General features: G+C 35.0%; 1 protein-coding gene across 6 annotated transcripts in view; it reads right to left on the reverse strand.

Annotated features, from left to right (window-relative positions):
• Alms1 (ALMS1 centrosome and basal body associated protein) overlaps nucleotides 1–16,303 on the reverse strand; it is a 155,625-nt gene that overhangs the window by 62,645 nt on the left and 76,677 nt on the right. For all 6 annotated transcript variants that reach the window (XR_002396725.2, XM_087184358.1, XM_013074060.3 and 3 more), the window contains 2 exons: nucleotides 13,549–13,674; nucleotides 6,154–6,324 (listed from right to left, as the gene is read on the reverse strand). Coding sequence is in view for 5 of the 6 variants with exons in the window: in XM_087184358.1 (XP_087040484.1) it covers nucleotides 6,154–6,324; nucleotides 13,549–13,674 (297 nt within the window). In the remaining variant the exon portion in view is untranslated. The remainder of the gene's footprint in view (nucleotides 1–6,153; nucleotides 6,325–13,548; nucleotides 13,675–16,303) is intronic.

The raw sequence follows: 16,303 nt of genomic DNA on the forward strand, positions 1-16,303 counted from the left end.
ACAGGAAAGTACAACCCCCACCATTTCAACTTCCAGCACCTACCTTGGGAGATGTTCTTGTGTGAGAGAATCATAAGAACGAAATTTTTGTTCCCACTATGGTCAGTTTATTTGTGTGGTGCCAAAATCATCCTGACTAAATTGCTATAGCTTTATATGTTTTGACATATATGACTATAAATCCTCTACATTCATTCTTTTTCAAGACTGCCTTTGCTATTCTTGGTATTTTGTATTTCTTTATCAATTTTATAGGAAGCTTGTTAACTTCTTGGGGAAAACCCTGCTTGGATTTTTTTTCATTAAGTTTATTGGTACATTTTAAGTATATAATACAGTTACATTCATCATTGGGATCTTGAACCTTTACATGACGTATCTTAGATCTTATTTTTTACCCATTCCCCTGCCCTTCCTTCACCCCTTCCTCCCTTCCCTATTTACAAAGACTTTGTTTCCATTTTTTCCTTTTCTCATATTTTTTCTTTTCCCTTTTCTTTCCCCTACCCCTCCCACTTGTCCTACTCCTTTAGACCTTTTCTTCCTGTTTCACAATATCAGTTATACATTTTGAGCCTTATTTACGCTTTTAGTTTTCCACACCAAACTATTCGGTATTTACACATGTGCATCCTATTTATTTCACTTAAGAGTATGGCCTCAATGTGCATCCACTTAGCTATAAATGTCTCTAGTTTTTCGTTCTTTATGGCTGAGTGGTACTCCATTTTATAAAAAAACCACATTTTCTTTATCCAGTCTCCCAGTTGATGGGCATTTGGGCTGCTTCCAAGTTTTAACTATTACAAACTGTGCCACTATAAACTTGGGTGAGCATATATTACTGTGGTATGATTCTTTTAATCCTCTGGGGAAGATAAACACCAGAGGAACAGCTGGGTCAAATGGGACTTCCAATCCTAGTTGTTTGAGGTATCTCCATATTGATTTCCACAGTGGTTGTACAAGTCTGCACTCCCACCAACAATGGAGAAGAGTTCCTTTCTCCTCACAACCTCGCCAGCATTTGTTATTGGTTGATTTCTTGAGAGCATCCATTCTTACTACAGTGAGGTGGAATCTCAGCATTGTTTTCAACTCAAATGACCAGTGATGTTGAACATTTTCTCATATGTTTATTTGCTGCTTTTACTTTTTTGTCTGAGAAATGTCTGTTCATTTCAGATGCCTATTTTTTAATTGGGACTTTCTATTTGGGGGGTATGATTTTTTTGAGTTCTTTATATATTCTAGATAGTAGACCTTTGTCTGAGGAACAGCTGGTAAAATTACTTTCCCACATTGTAGGTTGGCTCTTAGCTCTGTTGGTGGTTTCTCTTGCAGTGCAGAAGGTTTTTTATAAGATGAGATCCCAGTTGTTGATTCTTTGTGCTAGTTCCCATGCTACTGAGGATTTGTTCATGAAGTCTTTTCCTATGCCAATGTCTTGGAGCGTTCTACCTAACTTATCTTCCAGCAAGTTTAGTGTTTCTGTTTTAATATTTAGATCTTTAATCCACTCCACTTAGATTTTAGTTTTGTGCATGGCGAACGATAGGGGTCTAGTTAATCTTTGGCAAGTTGAAATCCAGTTTTTCCAACATCATTTATTAAAGAGGCTATCTTTCCTCCAGTAAGGATGGTTGGCTCCTTTGTCAAAGATGAGATGGCTGAGTATGTCTCGAGTTGTTTCTGTGTCTTCTAGTCTATTCCACTGATGCTCGGGTCTGTTTCTTTGCCAGTACCATGCTGGTTTTATCACAGTGGCTTTGTAGTATAATTTCAAATTGGGGATTATGATATCCCCTGCCATGTCTCTGTTGCCTAGAATTCCTTTTGCTATTCTAGGTCTCTTCTGGCTCCAAATGAATTTTTGGATTGCTTTCTCTAGATCTGTGAAATATACTATTGAGATTTCACATGGGATTGCATTGAATCTGTATAGCAGCTTTGGAGATATGGCGATTTTCACTATATTGGCTCTTCCTACCCAGGAAATGGGGAAGTCTTTCCATTTTCTTATATCTTCTTCGATCTTTTTTTTCAGTGTTGTAGTTCTCATTGTAGAGGTCTTTTGCTTCCTTCATTAGATTGATTCCTAGATATTTCATTTTGGGGGATGCTATTGTGAAACAGATTGTTTTTCTAATTTCTCTCTCAGTGAGACTGTTATTTGTGTACAAGGAGGTACTGATTTTTGAGTGTTGACCTTGTATCCAGCTACTCTACTGTATCTATCTGTCAATTAAGTCTAAAAGTCTTTTGGCGGAGTTTTCTGGGTCTTCAATGTAGAGTATCATATCATCAGCAAATAATGACAGTTTAAGTTCATCCTTTCCTATCTTTACTCCTTTTATTTCTTTCTCTTGTATAATTGCTGTGGCTAATGTTTCCAAAACTATATTGAACAGGAGTGGTGATAGTGGACATCCTTGTCTTGTTCCTGATTTTAACGTGAAGGTTTTCAGGTTTTGACCATTTAGTATGATGTTGGCTGTTGGTTTTTCATAGATAGCCTTTATCAAGTTGAAATAAAGACCATCTATTCCAATTTTCTGCAGGGTTTTTATCATGCATGAGTGTTGCATTTTACTGAATGCTTTTTCTGCATCTATGGAGATGATCATATGGTTTTTGTCCCTGATTTTGTTAATATACTGTATTACATTTATTGATTTCTGTATGTTGAACCATCCTTGCATTTCTGGGAAAAATCCAACTTGTTCAGGATGTATGATCTTCTCGATGACCCTCTGTATTCTTTTTACCAATATCTTCTTAAGGATTTTTGAATCTATGTTCATTAGGGAGATTGGTCTATAGCTCTCTTTTTTGGTTGAGTCTTTGTCTGCTTTTGGAATCAAAGTAACATTTGCTTCCAGGGATGAATTTGGGCGTATTGCTTCCCTTTCAATTTCATTGAAGAGTTTAAAGAGTAGTGGTAATAGTTCTTCTCTAAATGTCTTGTAGAATTCAGCAGTGAAGCCATCACGACCTGGGCTTTTCTTTGTTCGTAAATTTTTAATTATGTTTTCAATTTCACTGATTGTAATTGGGGTGTTTAGAATTTTTATATGTTCTTCATTCAACTTTGGTAATTCATATGTAGGTAGAAATCTGTCCATTTCTTCTGTGTTTCCCATTGTATTAGAGTACAGTTTCTCAAAGTAGGTATTGATGATCCTCTGGATTTCTGCTGAATCTGTTGTGACTTCACCTTTTTCATTCCTAATTACATGTATTTGAGCCTTTTCTTTCCTTTTTTTGATAAGGTTGGCTAAGGGTTTATCGATTTTATTTATTCTTTCAAAAAACCAACTCTTTGATTCATTGATTTTTTTTGTATCATTCTCTTAGTCTCCATTGCATTGATTTCTGCTCTGATCTTTATAATTTCCTCCCTTGTATGAGCTTTGGGTTTGTCATGCTCTTCTTTTTCTAGGACCTTAAGATTCAGCATTAGGTTGTTTATTTGAGCTCCCTCTGTTTTCTTAGCATGGGGATTCACTGCTATGAATTTCCCTTGTAGCACTGCTTTCACTGTGTCCCATAGATTCCTGTATGTTGTACTGTCATTATCATTTAATTGCAAAAAACTGTCCAATTTCCTCTGTGACCCATTGTTTAGGAGAATGTTATTCAATTTCCATGTGTTTGTGAAGTTCTTGCGGTTTCTTATGCTTTTGATCTCGTTTAATTGCACTATGGTCTGATAATATACACAGGATAACCTCAATTCCTTTGCATTTACTTAAACATGTTCTATGAACTAGTATGTGGTCTACTTTAGAGAATGACCCATGTTCAGCTGAAAAGAATGTATATTCTGATTTTGTGGGGTGGAACACTGTAAACATCTATTAAGTCCATCTATTCAAAAGCTTGGTTCAGTTCTAGTATTTTGTTGTTGATTTTTGGTCTAGATGATCTGTCTATTTGTGACAGTGAAGTACCCTGCTACAATTGCGTTAGTGCTTATTTGGTTTTTCATGTCCCTTAATATCTGTTTTGTATAGTTGGGGCATTCGTATTTGGTGTTTATATATTTACGATCGTCATCTCTTCCTCTTGGATTGTTCCCTTTACAAGGATGTAGTGATCTTCTTTGTCTCTTTTAATTAGTTTTGGTTTGAAATTTACTTTGTCTGCAAATAAGATAGCTACCCCCACTTTTGTCTGGGTTCTTGTTGCATGGAAAACTGTTTTCCATCCTTTTACTTTCAGTCTATGAGTTTCTTTTTGAACTAGGTGCATTTTTTATATACATATTGTTGGATTTTGCTTCTTAATCCATTCTGCCAGTCTTTCTCTTTTGATTGGTGAATTAAGGCCATTAACATTGATGGTTATAACTGATAAGTACTGACTTATCATTGTCATATTATTTTCCTGTTGTTGGCTCTTTTTTATTTTTCCTCCCTCTCTTTTTAATTTCTTGCCTTGCCTGATGGATTTGCTTTGTTTCTTGCTTGGATTTTGATTGGATTTTCTTATTTTTTAATATTTGTATGTAAGTACATAATTTCATCTTTAAATATCACATTCGGTATTTTCCATAAATTGAAAATAGAATTTTATTATTGTTCAGTTAGAAATATATTATAATTTCCATTCTGATTCTAACTTCAGAGTACTAAGAATTACACCTTTAAATTTTCAAATGATAAGTGATTTTATCAGTTTCCTTGGGTTGTGAAACAAATTACTACAAATTGGGCAGCTTTAAATAAATTTAATTCAGACCTAGGGCTAAAAGTCAGAAACTCAAGTGTCTGCTAGGCCACCCTCCATGAGAAAGCTCTAAAGGAAAGTCTAGGAGTAGTCCAACTGATAAGAGGTTTTAGGAGTCCTCAGTCTGAAATAAACTGAACCTAACTTTATTTCAAACATACCATGCTTACCAAATGAAGCCCAGGGGTGAGATATAGCTAGTGAGTTCTTTGTGGAGACGTCTGATGGGAGTTCACTTAACCTATTCCCTGCTAATTTTTTCATATCTACCATTTCAGAAAGTTTCTGACAGCAAGATCATATGGGTAACTGTCAACTCAATTGCCATGAGCATAGATGGACAGTAGCAAACAGGTAAGAGATTCCCTAGTGCATGAGAGTTTTTATTTATGAACTACATTTTACAAACATATTTCTCCTTTTATTTACTTGGCAGCCTCAATATTAGCTGACAAACGTGACTGTTTTTCTCTCATTTCAAAAGGCATTTAAAAATAGACTTTTACATGCTTTGCATTGTGGTAAAATTATCTAGAAGAATAAATGCATGTGTTTTAGCTAGCATATTTTCATCCTTTTTCTTCACAAAGTCATCAACACAATGCCAAAACTAGAACATAGAACCACATCAGTAGTGCCTATTAATGACTAATATCCATGCACAAGACTAAAAACGTGTAAATATAACAAGCATAGCAATTATACACACAAAATTTTCAGTAGCTACTGGAGTTTTCATTTAATACATATTATCATGTATAAATCAAAGAAGTACAATGTCTGAGATGAAGAAGAAAAAAGGTAAGTGAGTCCCTTAAGATTAAAATCATTTATAAAACAGAGGGATCTAAATCTAGGGATAAGGTTGAAAATCAAATACCCACATTGACCAAACAGATGAAGTAGCTGAATGACGCCTCTTGAGTCTGACTGTTAAGGGGCTAAAGTAACAGGAGAACAAATCCTGTCTGCAGGGTACAGCCATAGCTCAGCTGACTATTATTGCCTTTGTGGAACATGGGCTCAGTCCAAACATAGTTTACTTTTTCAAAGGAAGCCCAAATCTTATTTTTAACTGTTTGGCACCAAAATCATCATCATCATCATCATCATCATCATCATCATCATCATGTTACAGAAAAATTCATGAGTCAATTTAATCAATATTTTATATGAACTTTAGTCTCTAAAACATACTTGATTGGGAATTCATTTCAAAAGTTGCAACGTATCTTATTTCTCAAGGTGAAAATAATTTTCAAACATCTCTGAAACACTTTAAAGAATTTTATAAATATTTTCTCTTCTTGCATATGTGCAGTATACATACAAGGAGAAACATTTGCAAAAACAAATATAAGAAAGAATATAGATGATATTATCATTTAGGATGAAAAGGGGATAACAAGCCATTTCAACTACCTGATTTATCTTTCTGAGAGGTTTTTTTCCCCACTGACAAGGATGCCTTAGTTACTGCTCTCTTACTGTAGATCCCTTCCTTATGTTTAATGTTCACAGTGGATGGGAGGTCATCGTCTCTTGTGCCTAGCACCTGGGCTGGAAAGACCGGAGCAACAGCATCATTGGATCCTACAGAAAAAATGGGAAAGTAATATAGGTAGCACAAATAGAAACTTGAAGTTGAAAAAAAGGCATTTTAAAAATTTGCCTCTTTGACCACTCCTATGAAAAAAGGCACCACAATGCGAGTGTTGCAGGGTAATCAGAAGGAGATGCCTGTCAAACTGCGCTATGAGACATGCAAAATAAATACCAATAAAACAAGACAGAGAAGCAAATGGCATAATAGAAGATATATGTAGAGTACTGATCACTTCATAAGGGTGATTATTTCCAATTCAGCAAGGTTTTTGGAGGAAGGAAAAAACTATCTTGGAGGAGAAAAAAACAAGCTTTTTGGTTTGGAGAGGAAGGTAGGGTAGAAAGGCATTTTAGGTAGAAGTTACAGCATAAACAAAGAGAATGGATGTATAAGAACAATATACACTTTTACTGTCAGCCTGGGTTGTAGGACACATTAAAAAGAATATAGGAGATATTTAAAAATAATTGCTTGGGACAAAATTCAGCAGTGCTTGAGATCTCAAGTAGAAGAGTATAAATTTTACTGTACATGAAATGCAAAATCATTAAAGATTTTTTAAACAACTAGATAATATAATTAACTATGCTAATTATAAAGATTTGTCTTCTAATACAAAAGACAAAACATTAAAAGGAGGGTTGGGGATATAACTCAGTGGTAGGACACCTGCTTTAGCATATATGACGTGCTAGGTTCAATCCCTAGCACTGCAAAAAGGAAAAAAAAAACTCTAAAAGGAAGATAATATGTCAAAAAGAAATAAAAGATATGAAAGTCTTCAAACTTCTGTATTTACTTTGTTCTATTTCTATTGGCATCACTCTAATATTAGGTACCACCACCTCTGAAACTGATAACTGCAACATCCTTCTGTGGCTTCACTTACACTCTAACTGTCCCCACCTTGGTTCTCTGACTTCCCATCAATAAGTTATTTCTCCACATAGCAAACAGAATAAATTTTGCAAATATAAATCAAAGTATAATTTCCTACTAGAATAAAATCTAACTGCTTTGATATGATTTACAAGCCCTTACATGATGTTGAACCTACCACCACTCTGCTTTACCAGGTTAAATAAAATTTTATAGGAAGACACTGTTTTAGACTGAGTTCCTGAACAAGGCTCCAACAGACTAGATAAAAATGGAGTAAACTGTGCTAAGTGCCACGTAATCAAACTGAAACTTTAAAGAAACAGGAAAATAGCCCAAACAGACCAGTTTTTAAAATTAGTACGTTTGTGGTACATCCTGAATAATTCATTGTGGTAGTTGGTACATGTACATGACACATCTCTTTATAGCCCCCAACATCTCTTAGTTCTCTTCCCATATGCTAAAGTCTATTTCCTATTTAGACCAGTTTTTGTTTGTTTGTTTTGTTTTTTGTATAGAAACAAAAGGCTCACACCAACTATTTGAAAAGGCCAACTTAATCTGAGATAGTATAAAAAGGAAGTCCTTTCCTCTTAAAGGAAAGTACCCTTATGCTAACCAATCCACTTTTTTGTGGTAGTACATTGTTTTCTTGTTCCAGGTATGGTTATCAAGTAGTATGTTAGTTACTTTTAAAATACTATCTTAGTTACTTTTCTCATCGCTGATACAAAATACCAGACACCCAAAGTCAAGAAGGAAAGGTTTATCTGGCTCACAGTTTGTAGAGGTTTCAGTCTGTAGTCAGGCATGGCAGAGGGGCACCACAGAAGAGAAAGTCTATGCCAAAGCAGGGCAGGCACAAGGTAACCAGCAGTGAAGTAGCAAGCAGCAAGCAGTAAGGAACAACACTAGCCCTCTTTTTGTCCCTTATATTTTATCCAGGCTTCCTGTCCTTAGGGCAAGTAGCACTCACACTCAGGGTGGGGCACCCTTAATCTTATCCAGAACTATGCCAAATTAATAAGTGGACTACTTTAGTAATCTCACAGTCTTGATCCCAGCATCTCACACTTAATATCAGTGTCACACAGTCTAGATCCAGCCACCTCTGAACAGCCCCACCCATGACAGCATGAGGTTTTGGGGGGACATCTAGATATGTCATAGCACTACCTTATCAAAATCAATTGTTCTATCATGCCTAGCAGTGCAACTTTTCTAAGTGATACTGTGGGTTACTGTATGATTCATGAATTTTTAAGAAAAGTCAATTCAATCTTTAAATCTGTTGAAAAATGATTTTAAGAACCCACACTGGCTTTTTATTCATCAAGTGCATCAAGTGCCTACATCATTTTACACTCCCATAGCAAGAGAGAAGGATTCTAATTCTGTCTAATTAATTCTTCACTATTTTTTTTTTAACAGTGGTGATACTGAATGTGAAGTGTTATTATAGTTCTGGCTTGTATTTTCCCCGTGACTATGGAGGGAGAGCATCTTTTTATGTGTTTACTGGTTATGTGCTTAACTTCCTTGAACAAATATGGATTTAGATTCTTCAGCCATGCATAAATCAAATTGTTTGGATTTTTGTTGTTTAATTATAAGACTTCTTCACATACTGTAGATATTAATCCCTTAACAGATGTATGATCTGCAAATATTTAGTCTTGATTTCATAAGTTATCTGTTCATTATTTTGGTGGTAATTCTTTGATATACAAATGTTCAAAATTACCCATTTTTCTATTTTTACCCATGTTTCTGGTATCATGTTACACTTTTACGAAAACTTCATCCTACATTCTTCTCATCAAGTCTTGAATGAAACAAAAACCCTTTAGTCTCTTCTATTAAACACAAAAATGTAATTTCTTCTTATATCTTTCACTACAAAATATTTTTGGTATTTTTTTAACTCTGTGACTAAATATTGGTAAAAAAAAAAAATGTCTTTTTATGGCCATACTACTTGATAAATATGCTCTTGGGTCTACAAAGCCTTGAATTATATGTTTTTCCAGCTAAACATAGATTTTTTTTTTTTTTGGTACCGGGGACCGAACTCAGGTCCTTGCGCTTGCAAGGCAGGTGGTGGAACCACTGAGCTAAATCCCCAGCCCCTAAACATAGATTTTCTTAGCTCACTTCTTATGTTTTGGTACTGCAGATCGAACTCGGGACCTTGCACTTGTGAGGTAGGAGATGGCATCACTGAGCTAAATCCCTGGTCCAGCTCATTTCTGACATTCAGTATTTAACAAAGGAAGTTTTATTCCTTTAGCTATGTAACTTTTTTAGAATATTGTATGACTGTAAGTTTTAATATATTTTAAGTTAAAATCTTTGTACAGCATATATCTGTTTCTTGCTACTTATTGTTGCCTGGATTGTATGAGAACTTTAAATCCATATATTATTTTCTTTTCTTTCCTTTTTAGAGAGAAAAATTTTATTCAAATCTTGAATATTGCTTTCATTCACACAGTTCTAATATCTACAAATACAATTTTTGATCTGGTGTTATCAGCTGTGTTTCTTACGTCTCTTCATGTTTTAATTTTGTTTTTCCTTTTCATTTGTATTTTCAGACTTTCTCAAGTTTGTCCTTATCACAAATTCAATTTCCTTCAATTTTACTTGTCTGAAAAATACATTTTAAATCTGCTGCCAGTTTTTTACTTTTTCATTCAATTTTTCCTTCTTTTGTTCACTTCTGCCTCTTCCTTTTTAAAAAACGGGAGATATAATTTACATAACAAAAAATTACCAATTAAGTAAGTGTACAGATCAACAGTTTTAAATGTATTCACAATGAACACTGTCAATTTCATCACTCCAAAAAGAAACTCTGAATGTACAAGTTCTCTATTTCCTCTTTCCCCACAGTTCTGTCAACCATTATGCCACTTTCTGTCTCTCTCTAGATTTATCTATTCTGCACATTTCATTAAATGAATCCATACAACATATGACATTTTGAGACTTGTTCGACTTCCTCTATTTCTTCCTTTAATTATGTTAGTTTTAAAATGTAATCCCAGTCAAAATACCAACAGCATTGCTCACAGAACTACAGAAAATAATTCTAAAGTTCAGAAGAGACTTAGAATAGCAAAAGCAATTCTGGGCAACAAGTGCAAGGCAGGAGGCATCACAATCAGAGACTTCAAATTATATTACAAAGTTACAAAAATAGCATGATATTGGGAAAAAAAACTGACTTGTGGATCAATGGAACAGAACAGAGGATACAGATATAACTCCAGGCAGACTCAGCTACCTTATCTTTGAAAAAGGAGGCAAATACTTTTGCTGGAGGAAAGACAGCATCTTCAACAAAAGGTACTGGGAAAACTGACTATCTACCTAAACTCATACCTCTCCACCACACACTAAACTAAAATCAAAGTGGATCAAAGATCTAAATAATAAAACAGAAGCAGTCTTGCTGGAAGACAGAATAGGTAAACTCAAGACACAGGCATAGGCAGACCTTCTGAACAGAACCCCAGTTGTACAAGAATCAACAAATTGGATCATATCAAATTAAAAAGCTTCTGTACAGCAAAGGAAACCACCTACAGAGTGAAGAGAAAACCTACACAATGGGAAAAAAATTTTGCCAGCTACTCCACAAAGAACTAATATCTAGAAAATATAAAGAACTCAAAAAAATTAGCCTCCTCCCAAATTTAAATACCTAATCAAATAATGGGCATCTGAAATGAACAGATACCTCTCAGATGAAGAAATATAAATCCCCAATAAATACACAAAAAAATGTTCAACATTGTTGGCCATTTGAGGAATGCAAATTAAAACAACAGTGAGATTCCATCTCATTACAGAAAGAATGGCTATCTTTAAAGAATCAAGTAATAACAAATGCTGGAAAGGACGTGGGGGAAAAAGAAACGTTCCTCATTGTTGGTAGGAATGTAAACTAGTACAACCACTATGGAAATCAGCATTGATATTCCTCAAAAAACTAAAAATAGAAATTCCAGTTGACCCAGCTATTCCCCTTCTAGTTATCTTCCCAAAAGAGTTAAAGACATCATTCATATTAAAATGATACAAGCATACCCTTATTTATAGCAGCACAATTCATAACAGCTAAATATTGGAAGTAGCCTATATGTCCATCAACAGATTAATGAATAAAGAAAACGTGCTGTTTATACATAATGGAGTACTACGCTGCCACAAAGAAGGATGAATTCCAGTCATTTTAGAAGGGATGCACCTTGTGACCAGAAAGTTAAGTGAAGTAAGTCAGACATACAAGTTTAAATATCAGGTAGTTTCTCTTATATGAGAAAGCCAAAACATAAATCAAGCCTAAAATAACAGATAAACAATAGGAAATAGCAGATGGATCTTTGGCATATGGGGGATGGAAGAATGAGGGAAAGAAAATGAGTTTAAAATGGGGGGTGGGGATGAAGTGCTGTGTACATGTGCAAAATTAAAATAAAGAATTAAGAAATGTCATGTACATGTACCATCTCCCCATAATGTATGTAATCATTATGAACTACAAACATGTACCAATAAAAAAATTTTTAAAACTAATCTGTCAGTTTTTATGTATTTGGGGCTTTTTGGTTAGGAACCTGCTTATAATTGTTATATTTTCTTGATGGATTAACCTTTGTCATTATAAAATGTTTGTAGTAACAATTTTTTAAGGCTCTTTGGTTTAACAGTACAACCACCTATGGTATATCTTTTTCTATTCTTTTAATTTCAACTTATTCGTCTCTGAATCTAAAGTGAGTATTTTACAGACTGAATACAAGTGGATGCCTTTCTGTAAAATTTTTTTTTTTGAGACAAGGGTCTCAAATGTATATAGCTATCTTTTTATCTCCCTGATGTATTCAGTACTTCTTTGTGTAGAAACAATTCCCCAGAATATAATGCACCACCAATGACTCACTTTCTCTTCATCACTCACCCACTGTCAAATCTTTTCTCTATGATACTATCTTCAACTAGATGGAAATATCAGAGATTTAATGGATAGCAAGACCCTGGAGGCCTCCAAAAGTATGACCAGACTTCTACAGTCTACAAATGTACTGTCTTCTAACCTGGGGGAGTGAGAGAGATCAAAACTTTTCCTGATAACAATTAATTAAGTTTGTTTTATTCCTGGAATGTGTGTTTTTAAACATCACAGCTTTATCTGGAGTGGAAATTTCTTCATTTTTGGCTACAGATTTAATCCTTACATTTGGTGAGCATTTTTGTGGTTTGTTCTTTCAGCTTCATCACAATGCTAAGAAATTTGAGGTTGTATCAGAGGCTCTAATATATTTACCATTTAAAACTACTTTGTTCTATTTTCATATAAAATAAAATAATACCAAGGGCAAATTATCTTTTATTTGCAATTTCTACACAAACATGTTTATGGAAAAATTATTAAGAAAACAATTTGTCTAAATGTTATCCCATCAATCAAAACCTAACACCACACCGACTCAGTACTCTTACTCTAAAAATCCCAAAGGAATACCTTATTGAACTCCTCCAGGGACTACTATTCATTTCCTAAGTCTGCAATTACCCTGCAATGAACTCATAGGGATCCTGCAGAATATTTTAATTCTAAGGAAACACTGGTGAGATATTTAATATCTAATGTACTCCATGAATTACAAGCTCAAGGTAGTTCAAAAACTCAACATCAGATACTGGTACATTTCTTCCAACACTGTCATGTCTCTGAAAAGCTGGATTTTTTATACTTATTTAATAAAGAGCAGAGAAGAACAGTGGCTATGTTCAACTTCATCTCAAGGCATGAGAAGAGGTACAGTGTCCAACAACCACACATAAGTATTTCATTAGAAGTAACTGTGGTTATTTATGAACAAAATAAAATGATTTTGATTTTTTTTAAAAAGCCAAAAGGAAATACTGATTTAACTAAGCTGCTGGATAAAAACAAAAGGTGCTTATGCCCTACTACCCTAGAAGCTATTTTTTTAAAAACATATGCATTATTCCTAGGCTGAGAAAAAAAAACTGGGACACTACGGATATTGTGAACCAAGAAAGCTTGGGAAACTATTCCTTAGATTGAGTCCACTAACTCAATTATACTTGCACTTTCCTTCATTAAATTTTATTAAATGCTTAAGGTTATATAACTGATTTAATCGACCTAATCTGAACCAGAAATCAAGAAATAAAAAGCTCCATATTTCACTGAAAGATTAAAGAGCACTGAACTTTCACTTGTGATTTCATAATTGCCAAAACAAAAATAAAATTTCAAAACTAAAATTCTTAATATTTCTGTAAAATACCTGAATGTGAGCTCTCAATGGTGGTGTCCGATTTGGAATCCAGAACTGGAGGAACTCTTTGTAGTCGTGGAACATAGTACATTTTTGGACTACCAGATGGCTTATATGGCAATAGTAGAGGCTGGGCTATGGAGGTAAAGATCAGAACAATTAATAAGAAAGTAGTTATTAATTCAATAAGTGTGTATTGAGTACTTTCCGTGTGCCAGGCAGGGTTCAAGTTTCTTGAGATATATGAGCGAACTAAACAGAAATGTGTATTGTTTTAAAAGGGAGCCAGAATTCCAGAGGTGGGAGATACTATACATAATTAAATTAAACAAGCAAATTATCTGTATTTTAACAAACTGTATGTAATATGAAAAAAAATTTTAAAACAGATTAGGAATACAGGAAAAATGGGGCAGCTTAGTATGACAGGAACAGGTTTCATTAAGAAGGTGAGTTTTGGGCCGGGGATTTAGCTCAGTGGTTCTGCCACCTGCCTCGCAAGTGCAAGAACCTGAGTTCAATCCGCGGTACCAAAAAGCAAAACCAAACAAAAAAAAAAGATGAGTTTTTAGCAAATCTATACATAAACGGCTCTAAATGAAAAAAATTATTTTATATTGAACCTAAACCTGTTTAATATTAACCCCTATGGTAGCTGGTATTATTCTACTCCCAGAGCCACAGCTAATAATAAGATAAAAGTATGAATTCTCAATATTAATATGTAAAACTAAAAAAGACAAGGTCCTACCACTCAAAGATAACTATTTTAATATGCATCGTAGCCATTTTCCCATTTCTTACTTGCTTATATAATTGTTATCATATAGTAACTATAGTTTAAACTTCAGTTTTTCTACTTTAAAAATAAAAATATGCTGTTTGAGTTCAAATTTTCAATTATAAAGAATTCTGTGAATAAAGATACTTATGTTTATAGCATACTTATTCTCCCCTACCATCAATTTCAGGTAAATTTGCCAATTATAGAATTATACTACTTATGAAACTTAAAAATTCAAACTGTAAAAATGCTTTCTAAAATGTCTGTGCCAGACAGGCACATCTGTGGATGCCAAAGCGGGGTCCCTGCTCCCAGGGAACCGGCCAATCCAGCCTGCGCCCTGGTAGCAATCCACTGCCCCGCCCCACTCCTCTGGCCTCTTGGCTGTACTGCCACCTGGTTCCACACTACAAAGACACAGAGGACCCCAGACCACCAGACCACTGTACTGGGTAAATTGGCCACCTCCCATTGGAACCAGGACTATCTTCAGGGGAAGGGCAGCTGGAACCTGCAGTACAACCTTTCAGAATTCAACCCTACAGGAGGACAGGGAGCTCAACTTGGGACCTGCAGCCAGAAATCTGCCTGAATCTCATGGGTCTGAGACTGGGTTGCTGAGACTGGGTTGCTGAGACTCACTGACATATATCTGCATACTGTTACCCACATTGTCTACTGTGACAGCAGAGACATACCCTGAAGGAGGCCCTTCATTCTCATTTTTATTTTTATTTCCAAAATTAGTATTATTGATTTGTTTTTTTCTTTCTCTTTTTTTTTTCCTACTCTTTGCAAATTTTTTTCTCTCCTTTTTTTCTTCTTTCTTCTCTCTTTCCTTTCTCTCTCTCCTACACTCACACTCTTGCTGCCCGACATTGTTCATCTCCCTTTTTGTTCCTGTTCTGGCCTTCATTCGGATTTCTTCTTTATTTTTCTTTTATTCTCTTTTTCCTTCGCTCACCTGTATCCTCTGGCCTCACTGCTAACCTTCCGCTATCCTTCTACCTATCTATCCCTCCCTCCCCAACTCCTTCTAACTCCCCATCCCAAAGGTTAAAGCTGTTATATTGAAGAATTTATTCACTATAAACATATACTGGGTTGGTCCTCGATTTTTATTTAATTCATACAGTTAAAGGCGATAGATTAATAACTACTACAAAATATCATTTTCTAAGATGTACTTGATGCTATGGTGTTGCTGATTAGTATCACTTGGGCTAAGGTGTTGTTATTGATCCCTGCTGGTATAATGAAAATAAGAGAACATCACAGTCATTAGACTCAAAACCTAAAGAACAGCTGTATCTGGAATACACCTCTGAGAAGCAATCATTCCATAAGGGTTCTAATTACAAGCAACAAAGATACTTACACTAAGCATTTTCGAAGTATCAACCAGGAGTTAAACCAAGGACAGTACCAAAAACAAAAATGAGAAGTTATTTAAGAAAGGCACAAACTCAGACTTCCACCCCACGAAGGGTAAACCCCGGGGGGAAAAGAGGTAGAAACAATGAACTGAAAGCACAGGAAGTAACAAAACAGGTGAATGACACTCTAGAAAAATTCAAAGCAAAAATAATCTCCCAGATATTCACAGAGAAGGTGAGGAGAGTGAAAGACATGATTAGAGGCTCTAGAACAGAAACTGATAAAAACATAGATGAGCTCAGAAACATGCTGGAAGCTATGAATGCCTAGCATAAGAAGAAATGGAAACCATGATCGCCCAACATAAGAAAGAAATGGAATCCATGAAACAGATTCAAACAGATATTGAGGAGATTAAAAACTCCACTGAAAGTATCCACAGCAGATAAAGAGAATCTGAAGATAGAATATCAGATATAGAACACAGGATCACGATTAAAGACCATGAAAACAGAGATTTCCTAAAAATAATAAGGGACCACGAGAAATCAATCCAGCAGCTGCTAGATGATGCAAAGAAGAATAACATAAGACTGATATGAG

Source organism: Heterocephalus glaber, unplaced genomic scaffold (assembly GCF_053883595.1).
Source record: "Heterocephalus glaber isolate CG9 unplaced genomic scaffold, H.glaber_assembly_v1.0 deba00001496, whole genome shotgun sequence".
Classification (NCBI taxonomy): domain Eukaryota; kingdom Metazoa; phylum Chordata; class Mammalia; order Rodentia; family Bathyergidae; genus Heterocephalus; species Heterocephalus glaber.